We start from the raw sequence: 23,782 nt of genomic DNA on the forward strand, positions 1-23,782 counted from the left end.
TCAAATTCTTTCACAGGAAGAGCATATTTTGATTTTTTTTTGTTCCAATTTGTGACAAAAACAAGTGTCAAAATATTGTACTTTGCCACGATACATAACAAAGTGACAAACCTGTCAAAGGGAATACTGCAGTACCTATTGAGGAAAATAAAAAGTGACTGGTAAAATGTGGCATTCCACAATGACTGGCAAATTGATCCATATCCTGTATTTTGAGTTCTGTGATACAACAATGCTAAAGATTTTGTTTTCCTGAGTACTATAAAAATCAAACAAAATACCATGTAAACATAAATAATAGTTTTCAGAGTAGCAGCCGTGTTAGTCTGTATCCGCAAAAAGGATACAGACTAACACGGCTGCTACTCTGAAACCTGCCATTATGCAAGGTACTGCATTTAGCCGTATGGACTGGAAATCCATCAACTTCATGATAATTTGTTAGTCTCTAAGGTGCCATAAATAATAGTTTTAACAAGATGTGTGTTGACCTCACCATTGAGTTATTTTATGTTATGTTTTATTCTCTCATTTTTCATATATTTATGTTTTACAAAGGTGTAAACCAGAGTTACTCCACTGATATAAACAGAATTGCCTGCTGTGCTTTGGTTACTATGTAAATAATAGTGTCTAATTAACATAGGTCTCAATTCTGCCACATTTACTTACATGGTGTAGTATCTTACTACATGAGTAGTGTCCTTTATTCCAATGAGGCTACTTGCAGAGAAGGGCACTAATCAATACAGGTAAGCATGGCAGAATTGGTAGACAATCTAATTTGCAGGTCATGTCCATGAGAAAGAAATAATTTCCATAACTGAACAAAGCTTTGCGGCTGTAGTTCCTATTTGCGAAAATGAGGTAAGAGACCAGGCTTGTGGAATAACCTATATCCTCTGTTGAGAAATAGGACACAGTGGTTCTAAATTCTCTCCTTCTCTTTCTTTGAAGTGAAACCATTGACTTTAATAGTACAGAACAAATCAGGCCAATAATATAAATGTTCTATGAAGGTGAAAAGTGGAAAGCTTTTTCATGCCACATCTGTCATCTTTCAGTATAATGAAAGATATTATCAGGTACTAAAGTTAGCCTCAAAATGACAATATTTGTAACAAGAGTAAATTATTTGTATATAAAAATAGTGCTAAGTAGATAACAGGTGGATGAACAGGTATTTTCAAGCCTTTCTGAAGTAGCTAATCTTAATATGGCAAGTATTGTATATAAATGAAATGAGATGTCCAAAAACTCAAGTAAATTAGACAAAGGTCAAAGATGGGAGTTGCATATTAATAAATTATGCAAGTATGTTAGGCTTGAATTTTGTAGGCTCACTGGGGCAACTTAATTGCTCTAGCCTTTACAGTTTGAGGCCAAGATGTCAGGTGTACGCTCAAATTTTGCATGGTGCGGAAATATGGGCATGGAATAATCCCTTGAGAATGAAAGTGATTGAAAACAAATTTCTTAGAAAGATTCTTGGTCTCCCAAATAATAAACCAGCTGCTCTTCTTAGAGCGGAGTCAAGCATGAATTCTTTTCTGTCCGAAGTGTAATACCATAATATCAATTTTTGGTTTCACATTCATAGTATTCATCCACTTTGTTTGCCGAGGCTATGCTTAGAGGAACTGTTCAGCAAGGCTTTCTCACATAAATTTTCTTGATTAGAGTACATTCAAAATTCTTTTCATTCTCTAGACCTTTCATAATTGGAAATAATTAGATTTAAGTTTAAAAATGTGAAATCCCTAATCAAGCTGAGACTAGAGGATATTAATAAGCAACTAGACATGGCAATATTTCATCTTGATTCCCCCTTGTTAAAAAGACTCATCAATATGTCAGATATTTAGACAGTTTGTTTAATAACAAGTTAAGGAAGAGGGCCTTTACAGCTTTCCATTTTCAATCTATGCAGTCAGCTTACTCAGAAGGCCAATATATCGGCATTGAGAAATGTAACCGCCTCTGTCCATGCAGCTCTGGCCAGGTGGAAGTCCTACACCATTATTTATTATATTGTAATTTGTATTGCCACTTGAGATCAAAATGGCTTTCAGTGTTTTTGTCCTGGATGCCTTTTTCTATGACGTCTCAGAAAACAGAATACACCTCAACCTCGATATAACGCTGTCCTTGGGAGCCAAAAAATCTTACTGCGTTATAGGTGAAACTGCATTATATCGAACTTGATTTGATCTGCCGGAGTGCGCAGCCCGCCCCTCCGGAGCACTGCTTTACCGCGTTATATCCAAATTCGTGTTATATCAGGTCGCGTTATATCGGGGTAGAGGTGTACTTATTAGGAACTGACAGTGTATCTGTGCACCAAGCAGTTGTCCTATTTGTATGGTCAACTGCTAAAAGAAGGAAAAGACCTGTGGCATAGGAAGCATATATGATTTAATTAGTTCATATTCTTTCAAATTTGTTTTTATATAGATTTTAAAATTCTGGATTTAGTTTATTGTAATATATTTAGGTTTTGGCTCATTTGGCCTATGGCGGAGTCATTGTTAATAAACTTGACCTGACTTGTAAGCTCACATCACAACCAGTGCAGTTTAATAAATAGTAGGATTTGCCTGCATATCTCCTGCTCACCACTTTGAAAATTGACTCCAAAATATCCTCTTTACTTGCCTCCACCTTAAAGTTCACTGGTTCTTTTCCTTACTGTGTTCTGCAGTGCTTAGATTCAGTATATTGGCATTATTGATAGTCCTGCCACTGTCTGCAGGGCACAGAAATGGCCTAACAACGTTAAGATGGAGACTTAAATGTTTCCACTAATGTACTGGAGTCAATGAAATTATTTAGCCCTATAATTGAAAGCAAAGTTCAATACTAGTGACAGTTTTTCCTTCACACAACCTGGTAAAGCTGGAATGCTAAGTGTATTAGTCACTGCAGCACAGTTTGTCTTCCACCACTAGGTGATATTACTTGCCCTATAGAATATGGCTCTGCAGAAATAGATTGCAAAGCTGAGGAACAAAAGATGCATGTGGTCTTTCTGATAAGCTCTTATAACTATAACTGGGGTTACATCAGTGTTGACATAAACCACTCTTTGTCACGTCAGGGCTAGACTGGATCAATAAGCTCTACCTGGAGTGAACTATGAAGGCTACTTGAAGCTTCAGTTAGTATGGAATGTTGCTGTACACCTCCTCAATAGATCAGACTGGAGAGAGCATACTGCAATTGTGCTTCATGTTCTGCAGTAGCTGCCTATATACTTTAGGTACTAGTTACAGTTTATAAAGCCCAAATGGCCTAGTTCCCTGTTACCTTAGACTGCTTCTGCCACATATCCTGCATCTGCTTGAAAGGCTTTGGCTGGCTGTCGCAAATGTACAGCTCACCTGAGCCAGGAGAAGAGCATTCTTTATAGTGGCACTAATAATATTTGAAGCGTTAGCTTTAGAGTAACCACCTCTTTATACTGAAACTTACAACACTGGAGGGGTTATCTTGTCTCTTATATATATATATATATTTAAATGTCTGAAACAAAAAAGAAGAAGCTACTTTTACGGAAATAATTATTCGTTTCTCTTTTGTTTCAATGGTTGCTTAAACAATATGAAAATATACTGTATTTCTGTAAAAGTAGCTTTTTTAACATTCTCAGTTTGGTAGGCAATGGGGAGCCAATCTGGAAGTCTTTACTAAGGCAACACTTCTATTGGAGTTCAAGGGATTGTTATCTCAGTAAGGTCTGTTGGATTGGGCCCAGTTCTAGGGTGTATTAGGTAACCATTGAAAGTCCCAAATCACTTATTTGTGGGGAAGATGTGCAGAGAGGCAGTAGTAGTGTAGACTCTGTCCTGGAGCTTGGTCTAAAGCCCACTGGAGACAATGGGAAGACTCCCATTGATTTCACAGGGCTTTGGGTCAGACCCCTGGTGTACTCCAAACTCCCCTGCATACTAGTGAGGAGGTCTCAGTGGTGGACCTCTATAGTGCCCCATGGTGGGAGGATTATGGGCAGGCAAGGGGTGTGATCAATGGATCTGTGCACAGATCAAACAGACCATGTCCCTGGGTAGAGCGGCACAGCTCTTCTCCATGGTCATTATTAGTAATTGCAGCCAGGCTGCGCAAACCGCCTGGGCAAAGAACTAGAATTTTGTCCCTCAGTACTGTTTCTGCAAAGCAAAACATGTTCAAATGGGTTCAGCTTCTTGCTACATAGATCATTCTGGCTTTTAAAATAAAGATAACAATGTTGAGTAAATGATTATGCTGCATAAAAGTCAATGCAAATGTGTTACATATTGAACTCCTTTCTTTTTCTTTTCTTTTTACAGTATAAACCGGTAAATTCATTAGCTGGCTACTCTCATACATTTTAGTGGGGATGCATTTGCTATCATACTCATTCATCTGAGCTGTGATTCAATAGTTAATGAATCTCATTAACTCTAACTTCAGAACAGTTATATTAGTGATTTGAATCCCATTCTCTTACCTATTTAATTTAATGAGATTCTTAGTTAACCTTATTACAGAACTCCATGAGGTTTAACCTTATGTGCTGAATGCTTCCCACAGCCAGAGGAAGAGAAGAAGTTAGCATATTAGCTCCAGGCTTGGTGCCACACAGCCATCTCTATAGGGACTATCTGACTCCCACTTCGATAATGCTGCAGCATGCACCATGCTTGTGACTTTACAGCTGCTAGAGAAGCTTGTTGTAGCATGGACTCAGCTTTTAGTAAGTCAGCTAAGTGCTGAGGGCTTTAAAATATATATGGGGTTTTGCATATTTAAAATAGTTTTTCCTTTATGTGCAAGACCAAGCAATTTATTTTAAACAGACACGTACCTGACTTCCTATAGACTATTTCTAGACTCCAGCAAGGTTTATTGGTGGCAGAGCCATCGCTTGGAGTGGGAGCCAGCTGCAATGGGGTGAATATTCTGGGATCTAAAAGAAGAAAGTCACTTATAAAGGAAAATTTTGCTGAATGTCCCTCCTAGGCTGGCTGTTGAGTGTATTTATCACACAGTTAACTTGCTGGAATTTTGCATCTTCCCTTCATGGATCACCTTTTTAACAAGAGGAGAAATAAAAATGTGCATAACGCAGATCCAATTGTTTGTTAACAAAACTCCACAGTATAAAAACTAACAAGTATATAATAATTCAATACGATAGAAATACTACCATTTTTGTGTTGAAACTTTTTAAAAGCACCTCTGCTTTTAAAATAATGATAAAATATATGTAAGAATAACATACGCTATGGAGAAGCAAAAAATACTGCAAAATGAAGTCTGGGATCTCCTCCCAGGCTGCTCTCATGACTAGCAAGCTCCTTAGTAATCTCATGTTCTTCTTATTTCCGCATGTTTGTGTTCTAAGACAAATGAGAAAAACTCCTCCCATATCACACGCAATCCTTAAATCTTGTATTTTATCTCAATAAATAAAAAGTGTATATGAAAAATATTCTGCCATACCAACATAAGATCCTCATTAAATTGGGAGAAATGAGTGTTACCATCTTCTGAGGATCCATCTCTTTGCACAAGTAAGGGGAATTGCAGTCCATACGAAAAAGATTTTGTATCTGATTTTTTTCATCAATACGTAACTCTGACTCAGTTAGTAGCTTAAGATTCCATTCTGTCTTGAAAGCAATTTGATAACATTTGACCAACATTTTTTAATATTAGGAACTTGTCAAATAATGTGTCAAATTACCACCTTCATTCACATCCATTTATCTCGTTGTCCAGTGGACCACATTTGAGCAAGCACACAAAAAGTTGGTAATGTCTTTTCATCATTTTTAATGGCTGTAATTTCATTTTAAACACACTAGTGGATCTTATAGTTAAGATTTGTCTTGTCAAGGCAAGCACATTTTATATCTCATTATTTGTGGCTGCTAAATTCACACTTGCAAGTGATATTTTTCCACCTTATCCCGGCAATGTATTTTCTGTCCTTAAATTACAACATTCTATATTAAGATTTTCCTCCCTATGTTGCTGATTATAAATTTCAACTCAAACCTCAATTTTATAAGGATACTAGTCTGAGTATATAATAAGGTAAAACATAAAGATGTTGTAAAGGCCAAATAGTATAACTTGGTTCAAAAAAGAATTAGGTAAGTTCACGGAGGACAGGTTCATCAGTGGCTATTAGCCAATATGGTCAGGAATGCAATCCCATGTGCCAGGTAGTAAACCACTGACCGCTAGAAGTTGGGACTGGACGACAAGGAATGGATCACTTGATGATTGCCCTGTTCCGTTCCTTCCTTCTGAAGCATCTGGCACCGGCCACTGTTGTAAAATAGGATACTGGGCTAGATGGACCATTGATCTCATCAGTATGGATATTCTTATGTTCTTATATCTTTGCAGCCTCTTTTTACATTTCAGTGCCATCAGTGGAATTGCAGAATGTTACTGAATTCAGAATTTCCCTGTATTTTTGGAAGTTCGTACACAAGTAAATAAAAAATCTTGTTATCCATGGGTTTACCCTAGGGTGACCAGACATCAAGATTGAAAAATCTGGATGGGGGTGAGGGGTAATAGGCGCCTATATAAGACAAAGCCCCAAATATCAGGACTGTCCCTATAAAATCAGGACATCTGGTCACCATACTTTACCCCAGCAGTTTTGACTGACATGAAAGTTTATTATTTGTAGATATAGCATTAAATCTATACATTAAAAAGCCTTTCCCTCTAATAAGTAATTATCAATAGAATTCCATAATCTGTATGTTATTTCCATGTAACTGGTGGATTCATTGACTAATAACAACCACAAGTTTATAAACATGGCTGGTTTGGATGCTGCTGCCAAATCTGCAGTCTCAGGCCTGGTCTACACTAGGCGTTTATGTTGAATTTAGCACCGTTAAATCGAATTAACCCTGCACCAGTCCACACCACGAGGCTATTTAGTTCGACATAGAGGGCTCTTAAATTCGACTTCTGTACTCCTCCCCAACGAGGGGAGTAGCGCTAAATTCGACATGGCCATATCGAATTAGGCTTGGTGTGGATGGAAATCGACGGTAATAGCTCCGGGAGCTATCCCACAGTGCAGCACTCTGTTGACGCTCTGGACAGCAGTCCGAGCTTGGATGCTCTGACCAGCCACACAGGAAAAGGCCCGGGAAAATTTGAATTCCTTTTCCTGTCTGGGCAGTTTGAATCTCATTTCCTGTTTGGACAGCGTGGCGAGCTCAGCAGCAGTGGCAACGATGCAGAGCTCTCCAGCCGAGATGGCCGTGCAATCCCAGAATATAAAGAGGGCCCCAGCATGGACTGATCGGGAAGTCTTGGATCTCATTGCTGTGTGGGGCGATGAGTCCGTGCTTTCTGAGCTGCGCTCCAAAAGACGGAACGCAAAGATCTATGAGAAGATCTCGAAAGCCATGGCAGAGAGAGGATACAGCCGGGATGCAACGCAGTGCCGCGTGAAAATCAAGGAGCTGAGACAAGGCTATCAGAAGACCAAAGAGGCAAATGGACGCTCCGGATCCCAGCCCCACACATCCCGTTTCTACGAGGCACTGCATTCCATCCTTGGTGCGGCCGCCACCACTACCCCACCACTGACCGTGGACTCTGAGGATGGGATATTGTCCAGGGCCAGTTCCTCGGACATGTTAGTGGATGGGGAAGATGAGGAAGGAGATGAGGAGGACGAGGCAGTCGACAGCGCTTACCAAGCTGATTTCCCCGACAGCCAGGAGCTCTTCATCACCCTTACAGAGATCCCCTACCAACCCTCCCCAGCATGTAACCCGGACACAGATTCAGGGGAAGGATCAAGCGGTAAGTGCTTTAAACATATAAACCTTTATTTTTTACAAAACTTGAATATTAATACTAATAACAATCTTTGATTCATGATTTCTTCCCCCTGGGCGCTTAAATAATCAGTAACAACTATTTATAAAAAAATCAAACTGTCCGGTTGTGCATGATTGTGCTGCCCAAGCTGCTCCACTCTTTTGTCCCTGCTACTGCAGCTATATGAAAAGCCGGTCTATATGTCCGGGGATAGAGCAGTAGTCCTCCACAGACATCTCAACAAAGCTCTCCTGCAGGTAAAGGGATAGCCTTTTCATCAGGTTCCTGGGGAGAGCGGCTTTACTTGGTCCTCCAAAGTACGAGACGTTCCCGCGCCAGGAGACAAGCAGGTACTCTGGAATCAGTGCCTTGCATATCATGGCGGCATAGGGCCCCGGTCTCTGCAGGCTTTCTCGAAGCATCCTCTGGATCTCAGTGTCCGGGATCCTCATGAGGGTAATGTCGCTCATGACAACCTGCTTTGAATTAGGTAGGGGACTGTTAGTATTGGGACCGCTTGCAACAAGTTCCTTTACAGAACTGTGACCGCTGGTTTACAGCCACGCGGTGGGGGCAGGAGAGGGTCAGCATCCAGGGATCTTTCCCTGGCACATCCGCGAGGGGGTGGGACAGGGCCACAGTTCTTGCTTGGCCGATTGCTGGCAGCACAGACTGGCATTGCTTTCAATGTGAAAGGTGGCCAGTGGTACTCCTAAAGTTTTAATCTGCAACAAGTCTACGGCTTACCATCTTTGCCTGCTACAGAGAGTACCGTGTCCTGCCCCGGTTCCCAGATCGGCAGTGCAAAAGCCCAGGCACTGAAGGCGAGGTTTGAAAATTCGACCTTGTCCTCAGTGCGCATGTGATAGGTGTGGTTCATGGTCTTGTTCACAGAGAAAGACTAGGTTCTTGTGAATCAAGGTTCTTGATTCACAACTACATTTATCTTTCGGAGGAATTCACTGCCTTTTCCTCATTCCCACAGCCACATCTGCAACTGTCTCCCAACCCAGCCTGGAATCACACTCCCAGAGGCTAGCGCACATTAGGCGGAGGAAGAAGAAGACGCGAGAGGACATGTTCTCTGAACTTATGGGCTGCTCCCGAGCCCAGGCAGCACAGCATAACCAGTGGAGGGAGAATTTGTCCCAAATGCACCGGACACACATGGAACGTGAGGAGAGGTGGCGGCAGGAAGACCAGCAGGCGACTCAAACGCTGCTTGGACTTCTGAGGGAGCAAACAGACACGCTCCGGCGCTTTGTTGATGTTCTGCAGGAACGGAGGCAGGAGGACAGAGCCCCGCTGCAGTCTATCAGGAACCGCACTCCCCCGCCACCAAGTCCCATACCCCCCTCGCCCAAAGTCCAAAGAAGGAGGGGCGGAAGAGTCCGTGAAAACTCTCACTCCACCCCTGCAGACTGCTCAAGCACCAGAAGGCTGTCATTCCCCAAAATTTGAAAAGTCCTTTCCTGGCCGCCTCAAGCAAGCCCCCGTCCAAGTTTCACCCCCCAGTTTCATGTGTGGTTGTTAATAAAAAATACGTTTTTGTTCATTACTGTTTCAGTCATGCTGTTTTGAGGGAGAGTCTATCTGCAGGGGGGGAAGGGGCTTGGTAATTGGACAGGACAGTCACCTTTAGCAGGCTACAGAGGTGGGGGCAGGTCCAGCAGCAGGGCACATACACAGTGCAGTGACTAGTTACCCTGGTCAGTCTGGGAGGTGGTTTTCATGTTCTGTGCGTGGGGTGGGGGGGGGTTGCTCTGTGACTTTGTGGCGGGGGAGGGCAGTTACAGATGTTATGCAGCGGTCCTTGTCCTGGATCACAGAGCCACGCAGCAGGGGATCTGTAACCCTCCTCCCCCTGCCATAAAGTCACATAGCCCCCACATACACGCAGTCCCGCTCAGGAGGGCTGGCAGGCTCCGTTGAAACAACCAGTCCGCCACTGCGAATCCTGTCATTCCTGGAGTTTAGAAGGATCATTTGCATCAGTACACTACACCCGCTCCCCACCACAGTCTGCGTCCCAGGTTTAAAACATTCCCGCGAAAACAGTAATAAAGACAACGGTGTTCATTAACAAAATAAAACTGAATTTATTTTTTTGGAAGGGGGTGGAGGGGGTCTGTAACTGGAGAGGATAGTCATCCTTAACTTGGTAAAGAAACGGGGGCAGGTTCAGCTTCTCTGTACAGAAACTTAAAAGTCACTGGTCACCCTGCTCACTGTGGAACCAGGCTTTCAAAGCCTCCCGGATGCACAGCGCGTCCCGCTGTGCTCTTCTAATCGCCCGGCTGTCTGGCTGGGCGTAATCAGATGCCAGGCTATTTGCCTCAACCTCCCACCCCGCCATAAAGGTCTCCCCCTTGCTCTCACACAGATTGTGGAGCACACAGCAAGCAGCTATAACAATGGGGATATTGGTTTCGCTGAGATCACAGCGAGTGAGTAAGCTTCTCCATCTCCCCTTGAGACGTCCAAAAGCACACTCCACCACCATTCTGCACTTGCTCAGCCGGTAGTTGAAGAGTTCTTTTTCAGAGTCCAGGGCGCCAGTGTAGGGCTTCATGAGCCAGGGCATTAGCGGGTAGGCTGGGTCCCCAAGGATCACTGTAGGCATCTCCACATCCCCAAGAGTTATTTTGTGGTCCGGGAAGTAAATACCTTCCTGCAGCCGTCTAAACAGACCAGAGTTCCTGAAGACGCGAGCGTCATGAACCTTGCCCGGCCATCCAACGTTGATGTTGGTAAAACGTCCCCTGTGGTCCACCAGTGCTTGCAGCACCATTGAAAAGTAGCCCTTTCGGTTGATGTACTGGCTGGCCTGGTGGTCCGGTCCCAGGATAGGGATGTGAGTTCCATCTATAGCCCCACCGCAGTTTGGGAATCCCATCGCGGCGAAGCCATCTATGATGACCTCCACGTTTCCCAGGGTCACTACCTTTGAGAGCAGTACCTTGACGATTGCGTTGGCTACTTGCATCACAACAACCCCCACGGTAGATTTGCCCACGCCAAACTGGTTCGCGACAGACCGGTAGCTGTCCGGCGTTGCAAGCTTCCAGAGGGCTATGGCCACTCGCTTCTGGACAGTCAGGGCTGCTCGCATCCGGGTGTCATTGCGCTTCAGGGCAGGGGACAGCAACTCACAAAGTTCAAGGAAAGTCCCCTTCCGCATGCGAAAGTTTCGCAGCCACTGGGATTCGTCCCAGACCTGCAGCACTATGCGGTCCCACCAGTCCGTGCTTGTTTCCCGTGCCCAGAATCACCGTTCCACAACATCCAGATGACCCATTGTCACCGTGATGTCCTCGGAACTGGGTCCCGTGCTTTGTGAGAGGTCTGTGCCCCTCTCAGAGTTCAGGCCCTCACCGCGGTGCCGTAGCCTCCTCGCCTGGTTCATCTGCATCTGCCTCTGGGAAAGGTGGATGATAACCTGCGAGGCGTTCACAAGTGCCACAACTGCAGCGATGGTCGCAGCGGGATCCATGCTTGCAGTGCTGTGGCATCCGCGCTGTCACTGACCCGAAAAGCGCGCGAACTGATTTCCCGCCGGCGCTTTCAGGGAGGGAGGGAGGGCGGTAGTGACAGACGGATGACGACAATTACCCAAAAGCACCCTCGACCCTTTTTTTTTACCCAGAAGGCATTGGCGGCTCGACCCAGAATTCCAATGGGCAGCGGGGACTGCGGGAACTGTGGGATAGCTGCCCACAGTGCACCGCTTCCAATGTCGACGCTTTCCCCGTTAGTGTGGACTCACAAAGTCGAATTACTGTCCTTAGTGTGGACACACAAGTTCGACTTTGCAATATCGATTCCACATATTCGATTTAAGTGAAATCGAAATACCCTCGTAGTGTAGACATACCCTCAGAGGCTCCAGATTGGGCTTTATCATATTATGGCCAGGCTGAATTGCTAGTGCAGGGTTTAGTGCTCAGTGTGCTATGTGGTATTAAATATAAACTACTTAATGTGGAGTGAAAGCTTTGTGGTAACCATCACTTGAGTCCCCTATGGAATTGGAATGTCTATTCTTTATGATGGCCCCACCATGGGCATTTCACAGATTTTCTCTCCTTTTTAGTAAAAAGGGGAAGATGGATGGTCCTGGCACTTGGATTAAAGAGATCTGGGTTCTGTCAGTGCCAGAGATTTGCTCTGTGATCATGAGCGGTTTAGTTAGTCTCCCTGTGCTTTGGTTTCCTCATCTGTAAAATGGAGGTGATAATATTTCCTGCTTCCCAGGAGTGTGGGGAGGACAAAGTCATTCATGTTTGTGAGGGGCTCAGGGTACTAAAGTGATGGGGACCATGAATGTACCTAGGCAGATAAAAACCTCTATTCAGTGTAGTTCTAACTGCTTCCACAAACACCCAACCCCACCCCCCAGATCCTGACATATTACCTACTCCTCCGTTAAATTTGGATCAGCCCTTAATGCTTACATAGCATAGGAGTTTGGAGCAAGTATGGAAGAACCAGCAGTGCTTATAAATAAGTTTGTCAGCTGTTGAGCATAATTATGTGGGCTCATTTTTATAATTATTATAACCTGATAGCAGTTATTGAGGCACACTTATCCTTTGTGTAATGCGACAGATTTCAGTGCTTTTCTTCCAGGGATGAATTTAGCCCATTGTCTCGTTCACTGATTTTCTTTTTATTTCGTTGCCTATTCTTATTTGCACAGATGTGAAAAACTCATTTGGAAAATAAGAATTTTTTTAAAAGCCTTAAAAATGTACATTTTTTAAAAATGAGTGTTTTAGAAAAGGAAAGCATTAAGTACAATTTTGTGTATACCAATATGAAGCACGCTTTACTTTTAACTTTATTGTCTTTCAGGGGGATCAGACATTGAATACCTTGATTTTTACAAGCCAGTGGTATGGTTTTGGATCCTTGTAGGACTTGCTTATTTTGCTGCTGTCCTGAGCATGATTGGAGACTGGCTAAGAGTCATATCAAAAAAGACAAAGGAAGAGGTAAGAGCATCTTGCATGTAATAACAATTTGCTTCTTCATTTATATTTGGATTAGAGGACAGGAAAACATATAGTAAATGTTTGCTTTTAGGGCATGAATCAAAGTTGCCTATATATGAGGTACAGCATGGGCTGAAATAGCTGATGTCATTATACAATTCATTTGTACCAGTTTGGTTGAATATATATTGATTTTATGTCACTACTTATAAACTCAGGTAAACATAGATATCAATTAAAGGAAAATGTGTGCAGTACAAAAGTATACCTATCTTGCTGGAAGGAAATGTCTCTTTTTATAGGAACTATTTTTGATAGTTAAGCCATGCGCTCAGTGTTTGGAGAAATAATATTTTCCTATGATTTTTTGCTGTATGATACAGATATGTAAAGCAAAAGAATCAAATGTACCACTACCCAGCCATATTAAGCAGTAAGAGACTCCTGGACTTGTTTTAGCGATACATTAATTTGTCTTATGTTACTTGTCATACAGTGCACTGCACCTAAGGCATGGACCATTAAAATATGCCCAGAGGTGTTTTACAATAGTCTCATTCAGTTACATACACATTAATTCGCAAGTCAGATGTGTTGGTTTAAGTTCAAATGTGCTTTTTCATGTAAATGTGTTTCTATCATTCCAATGATGATAAAGTAGTTTAATTAAAATGTAATCAGTTAGCCAAATGGCTTAGTTTCAGTAAACATTTTGGGATAAGTAAAACCTCTTTTGGTTATGGCTAATGAGAACAGGCTTGATTAAAAAGCTTTAAACATAAATTAAGAAAAAATATTTTGTTCAGAAGCAAGATATTCATTCCATGTGATCTAGGTTCACGTCATCTACAAATACTTCATCTGCAGTAATCAAAGACAATACAAGGAATCATTGTTTTCAGTGGAGATACAATGTGAACTGCTCTTCTATATCTAGCGCTGTCTTGTGTTGCCTATGTTTAGTGGTATCATTCATGTAGCTGATTGCAAAGGGTTGATATGAGTGCATTTTTAGTGTGAATTCATAGTCACTTATTCTGAGAAAAGAATTGGCATCTAATTAGTGAAAGGGTATTAATCTAACGTCCTCTCTTAGAAGACAATATGTGTATTAGTTCTGCAGTAGTTAAAGAAGATAGCTGCTCATCTTGGCCCTATTCCTGCAAACCCTCTTTGTAACTTTGCTCACATGAGTATTCCATCTGATGTCAATGACACTACACGTGTGATTACTTGCATGCACAACATGTTTAACCGTTTGCAGGTTTGGAACCCTGCTTTCTGGAAAAGTGGTGAAGGAATCTATGATGCCCACTCAGCACTGGCTGCTAGTAAATAAACAAAAAGAACAGGAGTACTTGTGGCACCTTAGAGACTAACAGATTTATTTCAGCATAAGCTTTCGTGGGCTACAGCTCACTTCTTCAGATGCATAGAGTGGAACACACAGACAGAAGATATTTATACATACAGATTGTGTTCCACTCTATGCATCTGAAGAAGTGAGCTGTAGCCCATGAAAGCTTATGCTGAAATAAATCTGTTAGTCTCTAAGGTGCCACAAGTACTCCTGTTCTTTTTGCGGATACAGACTAACACGGCTGCTACTTTGAAACCAGTAAATAAACAGATTACTTCAAATTTTGCTGTTACAGCCCTTAGTAATCTGAGCATAGGGAGTGCATGAGTCTTCCATTTGGGGAGGCTCACATGCGAGCACCAGAAGTTCCCTAGAAGTGGGTTGGGCCACTGGCACCTGGACCATGGCCCCGCTCCCACTCAGCCTCTTTTCCCCCTCCCAAATTCCCACCCTGGCTCCACCTCTTGCCTCCCCTGAGGCCCCGCCTACCACTCACTCCTCTCCGCCCCTTCTCCCTAGGCCCCCGCCACTCGTTTCTCTTGGTCCCCTTCCCGGGACGGCAGGGACCACAATGGGGTCATGGCCCCATCACTTTTTCCTGCCTTAGGCGAGCGACGGAAGAGAGGGGGCAGAAGGGGGCGGGCAGGGGGAAGCCATGGGGGACGAGGCAGAACAGGGGCAGGAAGAGGTGGACCAAGGGTGGAGCCTCGGGGGAAAAGGCGGGGAGGAGTGTGGGTGTGGGGAGGGCTTCGGGGAAAGAGGTGGAGCAGGGGTGTAGCGTGGGCGTGGCCATGGTCCAGGTGCTGTTCCACCCCCTTGTATCGAGCTTTGCTTCCGGCACTCCAGAGATGGTGGTGGGCTGGCACGCTTCCGGAGGGGTGACCTGCGCCACAGCCAAGGCATTTCCCCCCTGCTTGGCTGGACTTTTGCCTCCCCTGACCTTTTATCTGCACCGCCCATGAATCTGAGCCTGACACATTTGACAAAAAACCTCTCTCTCTCTCTCTCTGTTATACTGAGGCAATTGCAGTCAGCTAGGTCATTCTTGTACTCCTGATATTCCATCTGAATCTTTCATTTACAGGGCCTTCTTAGTTCAGGAAAGCTCTCTTCAGGGTTTAGAGCAAGGCCTTTCTGTTCATGTCAGTGCATCTTTACCAATTAGATCTCCTTTTTCTTCATCATCTATTATTTTTGGACTATTTTCTTTCATCCAGTTTTCTGAAAGAAACAAGCTGATCTCTGTGGGCATGTATCCACGTTTTGTTTACGTTCTCTCTAAAGCTTGTTGAATATCCCAGATACTCTGTGTGGAGATGGGCACTTCATCACTAAGGGAGAGAGTTTCAGAAGTGCCTAAGAGGCCTTGCCTGGGGCAAAAGTCCCATTGTAAGTCAACAGAACTAGTGCTCCTAAATCCCGTTTACACTTTTGAAAGCTCTCCGGAAATTAACGTTTACCATATCTATTGGTTTCAGTGAACATGCTTTGAATTCTGTGAAACTTCAAGGACTTAATTTAATATTTTTGGAACATTATGGTGTTGTGGTTGATGCACTGGCTTGGGATTCTAGGTTAGGTTCCTTTGTCTGCCATGGATTTCCTGTGTCCCCTTGTGCAAGTCACGTAAAACTGATTCTCATTTACATTAACTTCTCATTGGAGAGTATAAATGAGAACCTGGTCCTTAATCTCTCTGTGCTTCAGTTTCCCATCTGTAGAACAGCGATAATAAAGCTTCCTTTCATATACCCTTTTGTTTCTCTATTAAGCTATGTCTACACTTGAAGCTGGGGATGTGATTCCCAGCTTGCGTAGACATATCCGCATTAGCTCTCTTTGAGCTGCCATGCTAAAAATAACACTGTCAATGCGGTGGCACCGGAGGCACCTCTGGCTAGCTGCCCAAGTACATGCCCAGAGGGTCTGGGTGGGTACATACTCAGGATGGCTAGCCCGAGCTGCCGCCCATGCTACTCCAGCTACGCTATTATTTTTAGCACACTAGCTTGAGCAGAGATAGAGCTGGTACGTCTACATGAGCTGGGAATCGCACCCCCTGCTCCAAATATAGATGTAGCCTTAGATTGTGAGCTCTTTGGGTGAGGCACTATCGGTACCAAATGTTTGTACAGCACCTAGCAAAATGGAGCCCTAATTTTGATTGGGGCCTCTGTGTACTACTGTCTCATACATTACGATTTATTTTTATTAATTGGACTTGGGATTTTTTTAAAACTTCGCGTGTTGATTTTAACTATGCACTGTAGGCATTTGAGTCCAAACTCAATTCTGGGTAATATTTAAACAAATACAAGTTTGGATGCTTTTAAATTCATTCCCCGATTGCATATTAAGTAAAATGATACTTCCCAGGTGATGCAGCACTCTACAGTGCCAAACATATTTCCCTCAAGCACCAAAAATGCATACCCTATTCCCTTTTCCCTCCCTTCTCTCTTTTGTAGCCTCAACAAGCATATTCATTATGGCTACAGAAAGGAACATTTCATTCTTCATATATATATATATATTCATGTTCCCTTAGCTAATGCAGGGGTACAGAATGTTGTGATACACTTCTCTCTCTCTCTCTCTCTCTCTGTTTTTTTTTAAAAAGGTCAGAATAAATACAGCCATAGAATAGCTGGCACTATTTGCTCAAGTAATTGCATCCCTCAGGTACTGAAATTTTCATTGTGTTGAGAAGCAAAGACTCACTGTGTGCTTCTTTATCCCATTGCTCAAGCATGTCTGTGAGTACTCACAACAGAGAATGTTGTAGCCATAGCTGTCAAGTATCAGAGGGGTAGCCGTGTTAGTCTGAATCTGTAAAAAGCAACAGAGGGTCCTGTGGCACCGTGCCACAGGACCCTCTGTAGCCATAGCTGTTAAGGTTTCAGAAGTAACAGAAATCAGCTTGAGCAGACTGAGTTTTGGCCGATTTTTGTGCTATTCTAAGAAAATATTAAAACACTATTTTTCTATTCTACTTTTGTGCACTTTGTATAAAGGAAGTTATATAAAAGTATATGGTATTATGCTGTAAGTCTTGTCTGGAAGAAGCTTTTTCTATGTTGATAAATCGTAAAAGCTAAACTTGAAAAACCCTATTACCTCATTTAGTGTTTTCTCCAATCATACAGGATGGTTCCTTGCCCTATTGTGCAAAGAGTTCACTCTACAAGTGACTTTACTAGGTCAAACATGCTACTCCATTAGTATAATTTTGAGGCTGACTTTTCGACTGTCTGAGGACCCCATGATGAAGAAGTTCATAGTTTTTTAAGGCCAGAAGGGACCATTATGATCACCTGACTAATCTCCTGTCTAACACAAGCCATAAGATTTCCCTATATTAATTCCTGTTTTGAGGAACAGCTGTGCTTGAGCTAGAGCAGGGGTCGGCAACGTTTGGCACGCGGCTCGCCAGGGTAAGCACCCTGGCGGGCCGGGCCAGTTTATTTACCTGCTGACGCGGCAGGTTCGGCCAATCGCGGCCCCCACTCGCCGCGGTTCGCTGTCGCAAACCAATGGGGGCGGCGGGAAGCGGCGCGGGTGAGGGATGTGCTGTCCGCGGCTTCCCAATGCCCCCATTGGCCCGGGACAGAGAACCGCGGCCAGTGGGGGCCGCGATCGGCCGAACCTGCCGCGTCAGCAGGTAAATAAACTGGCCCAGCCCGCCAGAGTGCTTACCCTGGCGAGCCGCGTACCAAACGTTGCCGACCCCTGAGCTAGAGAATGTCTTTTAGAAAAACATCCAATCTTTATTTTAAAATTTCCAGGGATGGAGACTCCACCGCAACCCTTAATAAGATATTCCAATGATTAATCATCCTCACTTCCAAAAATGTACATGCCATTCCCGTCTGAAATTGTCTAGCTTCAACTTCCAGCTGTTGGTTCTTGTTATACCTCCTAGACAGGAGAACCCTCATTATCAGATTCCTGTTCCCCAAGTTGGTACTTGCAGACTGTGATCAGGTCTTTGATAAGATAACCAGACTGAGCCTTGAACCTTTCGTTATAAGCCACATTTTCTAATCCTTTAATCATTATCCTAGCTCTTCTCTGAACCCTTTTCAACATCTTTCTTGAAATGTGGACACCAAAACTGGAAACAGTACTCCAGTAGATTGCACTTCTGCCATATATAGCGGTAATATACTCCTACTTGATATCCCTGTTTATACATCCAAGGATTGAATTAGTCCTTTTGGCCACAGCGTTGCACTGGAAGTTCATGTTCAGCTGATTTTCCTCTCTGGTTTCTCTTTGGTTCCTCTATGGTTCCCAAATCTTTTTCAGTAAAATATTCTTAAACAATTCCCAATTATTATTATTATTCACATTTTTCCATTTAAATTGTTTCTTCCAGCTGATTTGGCTCAGAATATTTTTCAACTTTGGGAAATTGGCCCTTTAAAAGCACCAAGTAAATATACTACCGGTTTAGACTTTATTATGTGTGCACATTACAAATGTAATCCAGTCTTGATCACTTGCACCAAAGCAACCACTGATTTTTTTTTTTTAGTTCTGAGATCAAGTCCCTCTTTTTCTGACAACGTGAGGTCTAATATAGAATTTCCCCATATATTGGATGCAACTTTTTTTTGAGTGAGAAATTTGTCGTCTATAATTTTTTTAGAAATCCCAAGGAAGTTTTAGTACTGGCAGCATGAGATCACCTGCATATGTCACTCAGATTGAAGTCCTCCATGATAATGCTATTTTTTACCCCTACACTTTGTAGATAGATGTGTAATGAGGCAGTCATTCTCTAATGTCATTTAGACAGCAATTAGTATTCCATTTTGTGCTTTATCTGTTAGAACGTTAATCCATAAGGATTCAGGATCAGCATGCCATTCCCCCTCCCTTTTTGCCAACTCATACCTTCCTAAATAAGTTATAACCAAGGATTTTAAGATTCCAATCATGTGAATCTTCACACCAGGTTTCAGTAATATCAACTTGGTCAAATTCATACTCATAAATGAGCAATTCTGTTTCATCTTGTTTATTATCTGGGCTCCTAGCATTGGTGCACAGTCAATTTAAGAATTTCTTCTCTTCAAGTCCCCTGGTTTGAATGATTTAGTTAGGGATTGGTCCTGCTTTGAGCAGGGGGTTGGACTAGATGACCTACTGAGGTCCCTTCCAACCCTGATATTCTGTGATTCTATGATTCCTTGATTAAAATTGTATTCCTTACATCTTGATTTTGTGCTAAGTGGGTGCTCCTTTGTTCCCCTTTCCCTTTTGTAGTTGGGAACACCCACTTGACAGTATTCTACTGTTGAGAATAGTCCACTTCCACTTTAATTGAATTTTCGTTAGCACTGACCCCCCACTTGGTAAGGCAACTCCCATCTTTTCATGTATTGTGTATATATACCTGCCTACTGTTTTTTTCCACTCCATGCATCTGATGAAGTGGGTTTTAGCCCACGAAAGCTTATGCCAAAATAAATTTGTTAGTCTCTAAGGTGCCACAGTACTCCTCGTTGTTTTTGCTGATACAGACTAACACGGCTACCACTCTGAAACCTGTCATCACTTGACTTTCTGTCATCCTGGCCTCCCCACAAGGTTCTGCACCCGAGGAAGCCAGAGCAGATTCTGAGTGAACCTGAGTATTGTATTTGTTTGGCTTTCAGGTAGACATTGGAGCCAAGTTCACCCATGGTCTGTTCTGGTTTTCACTGTGTAGATTCTGGTGGAGGTCCCTGATTGGAACTCAGATGCCACAATGATGACTGCAATAGAAAGTTCTAAATAGCAGCATGATGATTTACTACACATCAGGGACATTTGATTCTCTTTCCGACTCTGGAGGAATTGCTCATTATGTCGTAATCCAGAAAAACGAAATTGATGAAATCCAATGAGAGAGAGAGAGAGAGAGTTTAGTATAAAATCCATAATGCCATAAATGATGCATGGCTAAAACTGAAATAATTCAATCTATTTAGTGTAATATATTGGACTCCGTTAAAATATTCTGCTTAAAATTAAGGACAATAGGGATTTACTGAAGGTGTGAAGTAGAAATTGAAAAGCATTAGTATATCATGGGTAGTAGAACCATGCATAACTGATGGATTATGAGACAGGTTAAAGCTGTATTAGATGTCAAAATACAATACCTTTCTGCTTTCATTCCCCAATACTCCTCCACTTGCTCCTTCTGCCTTCTCAATCCTCTCTCCTTTTGTCTCCTCTGCCCACTCTCTGCTTTACACCTTCACTCATACTGCCTGCCTCACTGTTCTCATATGCAAACTAGCTTTTGCAATCCACTGTTTTTTTCCAGTAACTCTTCCTACCACCTTCTCATCATCAATAATCCCCAGAGCTTCCCTCACCTGAACTATAGTCCAGTCTCATTTGTTTGTCTCTGATAACTTGGCTTGTAAATTCTTTATGACATTTTGTCTGGCTCTATTAATTAAACACAATATACATTTATAATAAGTGACTTAAAAATGATGGGCCCAAACAGCCATATCAGGGAAAGATCCCATTGAAGTCAAGGAGAACTTTGAGTTAGAAAGGATTGCAGGATATGGGCCAATCATAATAATAAGCTACCCCACCCTTCTGTGCAATATTGTGAACAACATTAATCCTAACTATCCTTACTTATTGGAAGAAGTGGCTACATTAAGCTTTCATAATGGCAAAACCAATTGTGTCATTGGAAGAGTATCTGTCCCGCTATAGAAACTGAATTGCATTTAAACAGGCAGCAGGTTCTGATGGAATGATATATGGATTGCAGAATAATTCTGACGTATTTTAAAAGCCTATGAAGAAACTTTATGGACCCTTTGGAAAAGGAATAATAGTATTGCCTGCATAAATTATTAAATTTTCTATCAGAAAAGAATTGTGTGCATATTTTCCTTTTTTTCTCCTTTGTTGTTTGAACAATTTATACAAGAAATATAATATTAAGAATATATTTTTAAAAATATATTCAAGCATGCAGTAACTTGAACTCTCTCCAGATACAGACACAGAACCAGAGGTTTCAGAAAATCTATTTGATAAATACTGTAGCAGGCAGCTCAACAGCTCCGTGTAAAAATGAAGACATGCCCTCCAGAAGTTAAATGTAGATGAATGATATTCTATTAGTATTGAAGAAATGCAGCTTCAGTATTTGCTGAAAGGCACTAATGTTGGCTGTATGATTGAACAAAACTACAGTATGACTCCATTAATTTGCCACAATGTCTGAGAGAATATTTGAAAAGAGCTAAAAACTGATGAGATAAATATTGGTTAAAAGAAATTTTGCTGCTGCAGCATGTTTTATTCAACCAAGCTGCGGTAGCTGATGACAATCCTGGGTTCCTAATGTTGGTAGAGTTACACAGCTATAAACATATTACAAATACAGCAATAAGGCCAGCAAATTGCCCAGGTTTTATGGTAGATTTGTCATGACCCGTTACTAAGAAAAGTGGAACTGATTGTAAATTAGTTGACATGGGCAGACATAGCATTTCCTTATTAATGCAGTTCTGTAAGGTTTGGTAGGGAGTGTTAGCTGGCTAAAGCAGAGCCTTATACTCTCTGGTTTACAAGGAGGGTATAAGTCTTAATAGTATTAACAGCTAACCATGTATTTTTTCTTATAGTTCAAGGGCTACAGGCCTGCCTTTCTAAAGCAGAAGATTCTATTAGCTTTGCCCCTGTTCCCACTGATCAATAGCAAAATTCCTGACATGGTGAGAATCAGAAGCAGATTAGCCCTATTATTAAGTACATTAACTCGTTAAGGATAAGTGTTCTTTAAACTACACCAATGGAATAGATCCTGGATCCCTGTTCAACCTGCTTTAATCTGGTATGGCAGCACAAAGAAGTCCGAACGCCAGCTTTAACCAGTCATTTGTGGATTTTCCCAGCACAGAGAAATTATTGCCTCCTCCCCACTACTGGCTTTAGGCATAGGGGGAGGAGGCATGGCTGCAATACTATTCCACGGTGGTCATCTCCAACTGGGAGAATAGCCTTCTGAACGCCAATACCAGCCCAGGCAACTGAGAGCAGCCCTCAGGATGTTCTAAGTTGCTCCAGGGACCAGTCCAGTCCCAGTTGTAAAGCACCCATCCCCTCCTGCCCTCTTCCCCAGCCCCTGTGCAAATCAACCATGTTTTATTATATGTCTTTGATATCTGCTTTCATATATTGCCATAATAATCCACATACCTCTATTACTGTTGCTTGGTTTTTTTTTGCTAAAATCAAGAGTAGTGTATCTGTCCTTAATTGGGATTTAGGAGATGGTCTTGTTGATAATTAATCTTGTCTAAATTCTACAGTCCTATGTACCCTTTTCTGCCTTTGCTAATGTAGCTATATTTTGCTTATAAAGGAATTTACAGAAGGTATGGAGGTAATAATACATTTTATTGTCCCAACAGAAATAACATTCATAATGCCATTTTTGAGATCCCACAGGTAAGTCTGTCAGGAATAAGTGGTGTTGTGTTGAAAAACTACATGCCCTCATTGATGTTACACTTCCTTTGATTTTTTTAAATGAATTGTTTATATTTTTAAAATAGAATTATTTTGATGACATGCCATTGCATTGCTGAAGATTTTTAATTATGGGAGGTACTCAGTAATATCTCAATGTTTTTAATGTTAAAAGGATGATAACCAACATGCCTGTCAGGAGTTCAGATGACCCTAATTTAGACTCTTGCAGCACACTCAAGAGTTTGAAAGGTATCTAATGGGGTGGGAAGTGAAAGACAAGCAGAGACAAAGGTGGGAGTTTTTGGAGGATAGATCTGTTGCTAGAATCAATTCATACAGCAAGACACACTAGCAGTCAGAAAGGCAGGGGAACATGCTGTGCACACTAATCTTAAGTAGGTGATCTGCCTCTCTGAAGTTCAGCTTTGACAGTACTAGCTTTCCTCAAACTTCCTCCTCTTCATTATTCTCTAGACTTTGATTACTCTGAACTCTGATTTGGTCTTTTGACTATATATTCCGTTGAAAGGTAAGATTTCAGCAGGATTTCTCCCTTGTAGGATTTCTCTTGAAATCCTGAGTGCTGCTGCTCTTAAATTGCTGTGTTTCCTGTGAGAATACATGCCCAAGTCAAGTATCTTAATAATTTAGGCTGGGATTTTCACAGGAGCCTAAGGGACTTAGAAGCTCAAATCCCATTGAAATTCAATGGAAGCTGAGTGCCTAGCTCCCTTAGGCTCCTTTGAAAATCGCAGCCTCAGGCTCTGATGCTGGTCCTGTTCAAGTTGATGGGATAATTTCCATTGACTTGAATGTAGTTGGATAAGGCCTTTAAAGACTAGATCTAGAACTTCAGCAATGAAAAATAGTGATTTCACTTTGCTTTGAAATTTGAGGGGGAAATTATTATACTTGTAGGTAGAGCCCCGCAGTGCGACTAGGGTCCCACAGGACCCACTGCCATAATAGAGGGAGCAGATAAAATGTACTTTGTTGTGGGCGGGATTGGCTGGACAAAAAAACCCCAGACTGTGGTAATTTGCAGGAAAACTCGAAATCTCTCATCAGTTTGTTGTAA

At 42.3% G+C, this 23,782-nt stretch overlaps 1 protein-coding gene across 1 annotated transcript in view; it reads left to right on the forward strand.

Annotated features, from left to right (window-relative positions):
* Window positions 1–23,782, forward strand: part of KCNK2 (potassium two pore domain channel subfamily K member 2) — a 127,813-nt gene that overhangs the window by 85,957 nt on the left and 18,074 nt on the right. Inside the window, exon 6 of the mRNA XM_065401332.1 lies at window positions 12,703–12,842. Within this exon, the coding sequence (XP_065257404.1) occupies window positions 12,703–12,842 (140 nt within the window). The remainder of the gene's footprint in view (window positions 1–12,702; window positions 12,843–23,782) is intronic.

Source organism: Emys orbicularis, chromosome 3 (assembly GCF_028017835.1).
Source record: "Emys orbicularis isolate rEmyOrb1 chromosome 3, rEmyOrb1.hap1, whole genome shotgun sequence".
In the NCBI taxonomy this organism is placed as follows: Eukaryota; Metazoa; Chordata; order Testudines; family Emydidae; genus Emys; species Emys orbicularis.